Raw genomic sequence first — 11,655 nt, 5'->3', positions numbered from 1 at the left:
AGACCGATGGTCAGTCAGAGAGAGTTATTCAGGTACTTGAAGATATGCTTAGATGTTGTGTATTAGAATTTCAAGGTAGTTGGGAAAAATACTTACCATTGGTAGAGTTTGCCTACAATAATAGTTATCAGTCAAGTTTGAAGATGGCACCTTATAAAGCTTTGTATGGACGTAAATGCCGCACACCTTTATATTGGATGAGCTTAAAGAAAGCCAGATTCTGGGGTTGATCTAGTTAAAAAACGGAAGAAAAGTGAAAGTTATCGAAATTGTTTAAAAACAGACAGACGGTGTAAGTCGATGCATTTAAAAGAAAAGAGATCGAATATCAAGTTGGTGACAAAGTTTTTTGAAAGTATCCCGTGGAAGAAAGTTCTCGATTTGGCAAGAAAGGCAAACTAAGTCCACGTTTTATTGGACCGTTTGAAGTGATTGAGAGAGTCGGACCATTAGCATATCGGTTAGCTTTACCGATTGAGTTAGAAGATTCATAATGTATTTCATGTGTCTATGCTACGTCGTTATCGTTCAGATCCGTCACATGTGATTTCTCAAACAGAGGTTGAGATTCACCGGACATGACTTACGGTGAAGAACCCAGAAAGATTCTAGCTCGAGAGGTAAAGCAATTAAGGAACAAAAGTATTGTACTTGTGAAAGTACTATGGAATAGATATGGGGTAGACGAGGCTACATGGGAACCTGAAGAGGCTATGCGAAAACAGTACCCATATCTCTTCACAGGTAAGATTTTCGGGACGAAAATCCCTAAAGAGGGGGAGAAATGTAACATTCCGAAATAGGGCCTAAACGGAACAGTGGTTGCGAAACCACAAATTCAGGGTAAAAAATATATATATATATATATATATATTATTATTATTTTGAGGTTCATGGTATGATTACATGATTGTGTGAAAATTTCGTGATAAAATTCTATGCATAAAGTGCTTAAATTGAGGTTAGGGACTAAATCAAATAATTTGCAAAACTTGCATTCTAGAAGTTTTAGTATGAAATTATTTTGGAATATTAATTAGGAGATCTTAAATGGTAATTTGACCAATTTTAAGTTCATGGACAAAATTAGGACATGGAAGGAATTTTTGAAAGTTTAGTAAGGAGGGCATTTTGGTCATTTGGTTATTAACATTAATAAAAGGTAAAAAGATGATAAAATTGTATCATCTTCTTCAAGTTACCAGCAGAACCTTACCTCTCTCCATAGCTGGGGTTTCTTCAACTTTCAAGCTTCATAGTAAGTGATTCCAAGCCCGCTTTTAATGATCTTTACGTTTTGAAGTCCCTAGCTCGATAAAGCTTATGCTAGCAATAATTTAAGTTAGGAATCAAGTTTGGAAAAATACCCATAGGTGAAATTTGTGTATTTTGATGTTTTATGATGGAATATGAGGTTTTAAATTATGTTAGACAACTTGTGCTACTTGGTTTTAAGCGAAAACGAGTAAAAGGCTTAATCGGTAAAAATACCTAATAGTCATAAGTACATGTTAGTGTGTGAATTTGATGTTGCCATAGAAGGAAAAATGATCAGCATGTCATAAAACATAAGAAAATAGGATGAAGTTTAATTTACGAGCCTTGGGGCAAAAGTGCAAATATATGAAAGTTTAGGGGCAAAAAGTAATTTTTCCAAAGTTTGAGTAAAGGGTTGTTTTGATAAATGTTGATATTAAATAAGCTAAATTTGCTATTATAGATCAAGAAGAGAGAAATTCGAGAGTTGATCGGGAAAAGAAAAGTAAAGGACTAAATTGTAAAGTTTAGTCACATTTTGTATCGAGGTAAGTTTACAGAAATAAATGCAATATTCTTTTATTTTACATTATTATTTTCAATTTCCAGCATTTATATATTTATGTTATGAAAATATTTAAAGTCAAATTTAAGGTGAAGTGACAGAGGAAAAGTGTTAGAAAGCCGGTTGAACCCTAGGAATGTTAGGATATTAGGGTTGTGAGCATGCAACGAAATGAGCCATGTAAGTCCATATTAGAAATATGGCTTTGGAGACAGGATTGAGCCATGTAAGTCCATATTATATATGGCATTGGAGACAGAATAATTCATGTAAGTCCATGTCAAAGACATGGCATTGGCGAGATATTGATGAGACAGAACGACCCTAGTATCCTTAGTATTCCAAGTGGTTCAACGGGTTAGGATACGAGTTAAATTACAGTGAATTAACAGCAAAGGAAAAGTAAATTATACTTATGAAAAAGGAAAGGTCGGTAAGAAAGAAGGTAAGGGAATAAAGAAGAAGATAGAAATTGAGAAATAAAGAAATTTATGATGTTAGATGATATTATGCATAATTATCCATTATGTTGAATGTTGTGATTTATTTGCTTGTAAGCTTACTAAGCCTAGTGCTTAATCTCTTTATTTTCTTCTTCTTATAGTACTTATCTAGCCACTGGGATCGAAGGAAACGTCGGAGGCCGATCACACTATCAAAGAAATAACTCGGTATAATTAGACGTTTTGTTTTGTGTATGGCATGTATAGAAACTTAGCCACTTTTGGTATAATATGAACAATGAATGATGTGTAAATACTTGCTAGTGATTAGCTAATAAAATGGCCGATGATATGCATGTTTATTAATATGTATGATTGAATGGTGATTATCACATGAAAATTATGAAAATGTGAAAGTAACCTAAAACAGATTCAAGTAACAGCAATGATGTAACTTTGAAAATCACTAAAATTGCATAAACATAGTTTGAAGATGAATAATATATGAAATTAAATCTTATTATGTCTATTTTCTTATGGAATAAGAAAAATAGGTAAAGGTATTATATTTCATGATATATCTGAGTTTTAGTGAAACAGGGTCAGAGCGATTTCTGGAACCCCTGTTTCAACTTTGGAAATTCACCATAAATTGTAAAAAACTAATTAGAAGGTATACTTTATATGGTTATAATCCTTGTTGAGTCTAGTTTTAAGAGAAACAAATGGCTTAGTGATATGAATTTTGTACAGGAAGAAACATGGTTCGTAGTAACAAGAGGTTAGTGCAGTCGAGTTTTGAAACAGGGGAAAGTTTAACTAATAAACTGTACTAATTGGCCAAGTCAAAAATCTATGAAAAAAATTAGTAGATAGATATATGAGTCTAGTTTCAGGAAAAATTTACGGATCTTAATTTCGAGTTTCGGAACTCAAGATATGAATTTTTAGGCGACTACGATGCAGAATGGCAGTACATTCCGAAATGCTTAAATAAACAATTTAAACCTATTTAAGGGATAGAATAAGTTTAGTAATGCCTCGTGCTCGATTCTGGCAACAGTATCGGGTAAGGAGTGTTACAGTGGCGGCAAAAATTTTTGCCTTCACCCAAACTATCGCATCACTTGTTCCAATTCATGCATCTCTACCGTTGTGTACACTATCAATGGCACCTTCGCGTCCTACATACTCTAAATGGCCAAAAATTTCGACGAGATGCATTCTATAATAGTCGAATCGACGTATAACATCCATTCAGATTGTAGTGTGCAATTGTAAATTCTATTATGTCTGAAATTTTAATTTAAAAATCATTGCGTAATTATTATAGGTTTGAAAAGTTAATAACTAACCTCGATTTTTGATGGTTGATCTAACAGCAGCCGGATATCTTCAAGTTGCTCCGGTAGTCCCATGTAACTTGGTTCATGGTTCCACTTATTCAAGTGATATGTTAATTCAAACATATAATAAACAAACAACATTTACTATACTAACTATATATTATTATCAAATGATTTTTACCTGTCACCAATGGGAACGTATATGGGTTGTTCACTCAAGGACGTAGAAATGGTAGTTGCCACCACGCCTATGACTACAACGTAAGTGGACAACCTTCGATTGACATTTTATCCAGTTCTGTTGCCCAACACAACTCCCAGTACACGTTGCTAACACGATGATCCCCAACTCAGTTATCTGCATTACTGAGTTGTAGTAGTCACCTTATGTGTACCAAAATTTGAGATTTATCGCGCATTAGAATGCCCCTGATTAACCTCAGGATGAATGCTCGGGCGTATTTTTCTTTGACGACCTCGGGCGTGTTAAGAGGAAGATCTTTGAAATTGGTTTCCAATCACTTCATATCTATCTGACCACCTTGAAACTTGTTCGACACCTTCCCCAAAAATGTCTCATAAAGATCATCTTTATCGGGAATGACCGCTAACCCCATGACGATTGGGCCATCCACAGGTAAATCGAGTTGTAAAGCTACCTCCTCAAGTGTGATTTTACACTCGCCACATGGAAGATGAAAAATGTACGTCTCAGGCCTTCATCTTTCCACCAACATGCTAATGAGTGTAGGATCGATTTTGCAGCTCTCGAGTATACGAGACGCGTGTAAGAATCCCGCGTCTTGCTTGACAAAGTTATGTATGAACTCCCCAAAACATGATCATCCGCTTATTTATATTGACAAAATAAATTAATTTAAAATATTTTAAAAATAAAAAAATTTAAATTTAACTTAATTAAAAATAACAAAATTTAAAATTTCATCTTACCATTACCGCTTGAGCGACGGTGTGCTTGTCGTCGAAATGAATCAGAGAGCTTTCCATTTGTGAAAATTAATAAAATGAATAATATACGAAGTAATTAAATAAAACTATAATATTTTTAAACAGGTTTATCGAAAAATATAGAACAAAACTTGAGAAAATTGAGAGAGCTGAGAGTTGAGAGAACAGAGAGAATTGAATTTGAGTGAAAAGAACAAAAAATGACCTGATATTTATAAGGAAAAAAATTTACAGTTGGCCCTTAAAAAAATTTACCATTGCCAACATTCAAAAAGCCGTTGGGGAAATGATAGTTGGAGGAAAGCACGTTTAGCTCTCTCTAAAATCGGCCCATTTCCCTAATTTAAAAAAGAAAAGCCAATTACAAAAAATGGCATATTTCCCTTATTTTGTCGTAAATATGTATATTTTAGAATTTGTTGAATTATTTCCATTGTTGAGTAATTTTTAAATTTTTTATAATTGAGTGCCTAAAACGAAAATTTACTTCTGACTAACAATATAATTTACCTAAATATATTTGAGGCATAGTGAATTGAAGGCTCAAGTTAGTTTGCAGTAAGGTGACTTAAATAATCAATTTTGAGCAATTGAGGGAAATGGGTAACCAAAGTGTATACTTGGGTGAATGTAATTTATACGTCCCGATTGAATAAAATTAATTCTTTTACTATACTTGCACTACTAAAAAGAATAAAATCAAATCAAATATTAACGGTTATTTTTAAAAGGATATCATTTATTATTTAGTAAGTTATATTTTAGAAGTTCTTTATGATTTGTAGATGAAATATTTTATTTGGAGTTCAGATACAAATGATAAAAAATAAATTTGATGTCTTTTTACATAGTAAATATTAATTTTGTTTTAATTTAGTCCTATTTAATTTTTACTAGTATTTAAATTAAATCAATCTATTTAATAAAACAAAAGACTAATATGATCCGATTTGGCAGGAATCTCCATTATATATTTAGAGATAATTAGTAAACATTGATGTAGTTGATTCTCTCATTCTTGATTGATTGTAAGACCAGATTGACAACCAAATTCACCTATGCTTTAGCTAAAAAAGGGCAACAATATTACTAATTTCGATACTGATGATTATGTAGTCTAATATACTGAAATTTGATGCCTTCACTCGTTAACTTTCTCTTTGACGATGCAGGAGTTAACTAACAAATTTCGTATATATCAAAATCCCATTCTTTAACCCTAACCATTAAAATCATGAATGATTTTGGTCAAAGCCTTATAATTGCTGGAATTGCCTAAACCTTGAAGCCAGATTTAACAAGTTAACGGCACTTGATGTACCATACCTTTGTATTCACAGGAGGAAGTGAAGTTAAATATTAAGATAAAAGTAGTGCATCACCCACAATCCACAACAACAAATCAAATAGCATTAAAGAAAGCAGTGCACTTTTCACCAAAAAAAAAAAGAAAAAAAAGAAAGACAGCAGTGCACTGTTATCATTGTTTTTTTTTTTGGTACATGCACTGTTATCATTGTTCAGCCTACCAATTTGTACATTAGCATTTATGGATATCAGTTGGGGAAGTAGTTAAAACTAGGAATAAGGCATATATGAATTCACTTACAACTAGCACACTGTTTAAAAGAAAATTAATCGCTAGTTTTTAGGCAGCAAACTTCACTCAAAAACCCATCAAGTGGACACTGACTCTATCTCATCATCTTTGAGGTCAGAAAAGAAGGGGTCCTTGAGAAGTTCAGAAGCTGAAGGTCTTGCCCTTGGCTGGGCTATGCATTTCTCGATAAATGCCTTCACTTCTGGATCTGGGACTGTGTTCAAGGCTCGGGGTCTCACGCCAGAGGTGACCTTCTTGTATATTTTTGCAACACTGTCACATTCGCTATAAGGTATCTCCATTGTCACCATCTCAAGCAAGCACATTCCAAAGGAGTATATATCCACCATCTCTGTGTAATCTTCCTCGTAAAGCTCCGGTGCCATATATTCCGGTGTCCCTATTATGGAATGTGCACAATGGCTTCTCCCAACTATTGCCGCAAGTCCCAGGTCGCCAATTTTCACCTGGAGATAAAATTAAAACAATTCAAGTTTGCAGTTCTCCTTTCAAAATGTCTCAACAACTTCCCCGTTATATCCAGGAACTTCCACTTCAAAATTTTTAACTTTCTTCTAGGAACACAGATGAAAATATTAATTAGTTTGTTTGCTCTTAATCCCTAAAAGAATTACTTAAAAGTTACTATGGGTAACTGGTAAATGAAGAAGAGAACTCCACAGTTGACATCCTTCTCTGCTATATGTCACTTCCTCAAATGACTAGAGGAAACAATATGGATCCAACATTGCCTGCGTATACATCTTTTCTTGGATCTGTTTTCCCCCACACAACTAAAAACCATTAGGTGACTCAGCAAGCTGCTTAATAATAAAATGGTTATCTAAAATTAGATTGCATGGCCAAAAGGCCTTAGCCTTCAGCTGCTAAAATATTTTTGGTTATAGATTACTTCAGTGCAATTTGGATCCAGTTTTTAAGTCCTGGAAAGTTAGAACAATTTAGTTGCCTAAATAATCATCTATGAAGTTGTAGTTACAAGGAAATAACATGACAGCGGAGGTAATGTCTCATAAAAGTTGGAAGCCAGTTTTACACATCAAAAGGGAATAAGTCCACTTACTTGGCCAATGTTCCCATTGATGAAGATGTTGCTGCAATTTAGATCTCTGTGAATAATGCAAGGGTCATGTGTATGGAGATATTCCAATCCTTCAAGTACCTGCTTTGACCACTTCTTCAAGGCCTTAATGGACACGTGGCGATGCTTTTTCCTGTAAGATCTCAAGTTTCCCGATGTGCAGACCTCAGTGATAAAATTTAATGTGTTATGTTCTCGATCCCTCCAGACACTGTAGCAAACAATGATATACTTGTTTTTCAACGTTCTCAGCAACTGTACCTCGGATTGAAGCCTATTGATAAGCACAGGGTCTTCACTGAAGTTAGTCAATTTCACTTGATTCCAGGCCACCTCTATACCTTCCTCCTGATCAAATGCCCTGTAAACCTTCTTTACTGCACCCGCACCAAGCAAATCATTATAGCGCCCAAAGCGACCAGTGGGATCAACCTCAACAAATGATTCTCCCTCTCGGTCAGACATATTTGTGCTAGCAGCCGGCATCTTCAAAGATTAGAAACAAGAGATAACATTTACAGATTAAACTTGCAAAAATTATTATCCAAACAAAGAATTTTCCAAAAATAGTTCAATCTCGGCAAAACATAACATGAGAAAAACCCTGATCAAATTGAAACAAAATCCAACATTAGCAGTAAATTAAAAGGGGGGAAAAACATGCCAATTAGCAACGACAAAGTAATTCAGAGAAGTACAGAACTGGAACAATAATTCAGTGTCAGAGACATGTTTGAGGTTAAGGCATTGATCATACCAAAGTATTCAAGCGGTGAATTTTGTTCTTTGATTCAGAACTGAGATTGCATTATCAAACGTACAGTATGATTAGGAAAAAGTAATCTTCTATTGAAATATGGGTAAAAAAAACATGCAATTAAATTTTCTTTATGACAAAATCAATATGATTGGAGAAACGGAAATGAGAAATGACTAGAGCTTGAACAAAAAGAAAGAATGAAAAAGCATTAGTACCATTGAACTACTTCAATTCAATATCCAGAATTTTGCACCAATTAAAAAAATTCTGCAGAATAGCAGCCTAATTTATTCCTAAACTCATAGGGCGTTCTAGAAGCATGCGAAGTATAATTAATAAAAATAAGAATAAAATTGAAATAATTGATTACAAGTGCATATTAAAACAAAAAAAGGAAGGAAAAATAAAAAGATATAATGCTGTGTCAAATGTAGAAAGAAAGATCAACAAAAGAGACGCAAATTAAGCAATCAAAGTTGGAAACGGAATTCGAAAAAAAAAAAAAAAGAATGACGCCAGGTTATAAGCAAGAAACGTGAGGAAGTAAACAAAAAAAGAAAGAAAAGAGTTACAAAGAATTCAAAGGTTAGAATAGTTCCAATTCGTGGATAGGATTTAATCAGTCCAAATTTGATCCAGGCCACGGAAGCATCTTTAATCATCTCCAATACGTATTTCTTTTTTCCCGATTGATCAAACGTAAATACTAAGAAAATACAAGGAATTTGAGATGCACGCATAAAGTTAAAAGACAAAAAAATGGGAGGGGGAGCAGAGAAAGTGAGAGAAAATTACCTTGGACGAAGAGAGGAAAAAAATTTAAACAAGGTGAAAGCAAAAGTTGTTTTGGGTAAGGAGTGAGGTGAGAGAGAGGAGTTTCGTTTGCTTTGCTTTCCTTTGAGGTGGGAGTTGAGGAGGGTGCAGGGTGAGGCAGGTATTTATAGTTGCCGCGTTTTGCATAAGCAGTATGTTTAAAAAATGGAGGGTGAAACGATGGCGTCCGGGGTGGTGGAAACTGAAAGGCGAATAAGTAAAAAGAAAGACGTGGAGGTTGTTAAGGTTGGGCGCGCGTCGGGTAAAATCCCGAAGGGAAAGGAAGGTCAAGGGAGGGATGCTGTTCGAATCTTTTTCTGTTATGCCATTTACGGAGAACCAGAAACCTTCCCTCCTTACTCACTAGTCTACAGTCAACACTCATTTTCGCCGCTTTTTTTATTCTCATTTACAATTACAGGCACATACAAAAAAATATTTTCTTTGTTTGATATTTTATCTCAAAACTAATATTTAATGAAAGAATCCAAGGGACTATATGTTTTGAAAGAGTCCAACCCACTATTTTATTTTTATACAATAATAATAATAATTTAGAAGAATAATCATGGATTTGAACTTAGGGTAATTTCTAGCAATACAATCTTACAAATATAAATATATATTTACTTTTTACGTCGCAACCAAAATTCTATTTATCATTTACATAGTTATATATAAAAACATTAAGATTTATCATAATTTAATAATAATATAAAAACATTAAGTATTATGTGAGTTGAATTAATTGTTTTATTTTAAAAAATGGTGACATAAATCAATTAAGTGGCTTATTTTGAATCGAATTAAAGAAATTATGAGATTAATTTGTTTTGAACCAAAATTTTCTCACCCTATTGATAAAGATGAATCAGTTAGACCAATTAACTTAACCATTCATATAATTTTCCAACCCAAAAAAGGGGAAAAAGAAGCCCCACTTTTTTGCTAACTATTGCCTTCAAAAAGCAAGATAAAATAAAATAAAATGAAGGTGATAGTGATACATAGTACAAACCAAAGTCAAATTACACAAGAAAAGAAGCTTCTGAATAGCAATATAGCCATTGCTTTCCGTGGTTGGGGAAATTAATACTGTGAGAACATAAAAGTGAAATAAAGTGGAGAAAAAGGAAAGTCACAATTTTGTTCACAAAAAAGAGAAGAGACAGAGAGTTGTAGAGCTGAAGTGGGTGTCTACTGTGGAAAGCTGGCTTCTCTCGTGAAGAAAAAGGAAAGAGAGAAAAATTATAAATTCATGAAATAGCCGTGGGCGAATCACCGTCAGATAACACTTTATAAATCTCAACAACGTCATGGAAAAGCGGTGCAACTGCTAGGATTAAATTTGGTCAACTTGGTAGTTTATGCATACATCCCAATCAGAACCTGGCTACGATTGTGGGATCTTTGAGGAGTTCCATCAAGGTATAGATGACAGGTTCATCTCCTTTGCCTTTTGCCTTTTTGCTTCCCACGTTTGGAACACCCAAAATAGCACCCTAAACCACTGAATTTTGAGAATAAAATTGTTGATTCGCTTTTGATGGTGGTAACAATTTACAGGCAGGCTGGTATTTCACGGGGAAACAATGAGACTCCACAGTCCTCACCTTAGGCGTGAGCAATTAAATGGAAATATCAAAGAAGTTAGAAGTAAGCCTACAAAAGTATCAGATAAACTATATATGGAGGCATTGCCTCATCTTCTGGGTGTGATTTTATGAAACATGATACATTGGATTTCTTACTCGACCTTATGGCTTAATGATTTTCCTACGACTGTATCTTGTATTCTTCCAAACCTCCCACTTCCTAAAGCATATCTACCAGATAAATGCCTGCATTTCACAATACTATTACATTTGAATTGATAATTTTCAATGAACTTAAAAAAAAAGAGTGAAATAATTTAAATATTTGATAATGAAATTTTGACATTGTTATACTCCAACCCCAATAATGATACGTGATAGAACTAAGAATTACTTGCCCAGACAAGTACCCATAGGTGGCCTTCTGTTCCACACCTTTCATGGTGGTTCTCTATCTGATCATTCATGATTTGATACTTGCGAACCTATTCAAGCCAACTGAGAGGCCACTTATTCCAAATTTGAAGGACGTTAAATCTCAAAAAGGGTGAAAGTGTTTCAAAGAAGTCCCAATTTTGTAATGAATTAAACTTAACCTATGATCTAATTCTCATAAAAGCATTGTTGTTTTTGGCAAGTAGATACCAAAAGTGATTTTTCAATAAAATAATCAAGAGATATAATAAATTTATAATGTTATAAATAAAAAGTTATGATCAAATAGTCTTAAATCAAATCAATCTTAGAGCTAAACCTAAATTTTTTTTCTTTTCCTATTGTTTGCAAATATTCACAAATATTATAATAAATTTAAATTTTCAATTAATATATCAAAAGAAAAACAAAGAAAAACAATAGAAAATAAATATAATATGTAAATAGTATTATATACAAATGAATAAATACACATGTAAAAAATAAAATTAGGAGAAAAATTTTTCTTGTAAACGGTATAATATATAAACGGTAATAGCTTTTTTAATATTTATTAATAGGGTAACACCTATATCAATATAAAATAAAGTTAATTTAGTTTTAAATTTTTTTAACTTTTCAACTACATGAGAAAGTAAATTTCCCATATTTTATTATGGAAATCACATTTTCATGTTGATGGAAAATAACTCTCAAGAGAAAGTTAGATTTTAAGAAAAGTAAATAAAATTTGACATACTAAACATTGAAATTACTATCCAACTAGTTAA

General features: G+C 33.3%; 1 protein-coding gene across 4 annotated transcripts; it reads right to left on the bottom strand.

Annotated features, from left to right (window-relative positions):
* Positions 1-5,968: 5,968 nt before the first annotated feature.
* On the bottom strand, positions 5,969-9,262 carry LOC108471173 (probable serine/threonine-protein kinase WNK11). 4 transcript variants are annotated; one of them, XM_053020804.1, is made up of 4 exons: positions 8,838-8,972; positions 8,040-8,079; positions 7,265-7,768; positions 5,969-6,647 (listed from the first exon to the last, which is right to left on the bottom strand). In XM_053020804.1, exons 3-4 carry the CDS (start codon positions 7,766-7,768, stop codon positions 6,258-6,260), a joined length of 894 nt encoding a protein of 297 aa, XP_052876764.1. In that variant the 5' UTR covers positions 8,040-8,079; positions 8,838-8,972; the 3' UTR covers positions 5,969-6,257. The 4 variants fall into 4 exon arrangements, with proteins under 4 accessions (XP_052876764.1, XP_052876763.1, XP_017628267.1 ...); XM_053020803.1 differs by lacking the exon at positions 8,838-8,972 and adding an exon at positions 8,258-8,458; XM_017772778.2 differs by lacking the exon at positions 8,040-8,079 and having other exon boundaries at positions 8,838-9,262.
* Positions 9,263-11,655: the final 2,393 nt, after the last annotated feature.

Source organism: Gossypium arboreum, chromosome 11 (genome assembly GCF_025698485.1).
Source record: "Gossypium arboreum isolate Shixiya-1 chromosome 11, ASM2569848v2, whole genome shotgun sequence".
Classification (NCBI taxonomy): Eukaryota; Viridiplantae; Streptophyta; class Magnoliopsida; order Malvales; family Malvaceae; genus Gossypium; species Gossypium arboreum.
The sequence above is the reverse complement of the archived record's forward strand: the minus strand, read 5'-3'. Positions and strand labels throughout refer to the sequence as shown.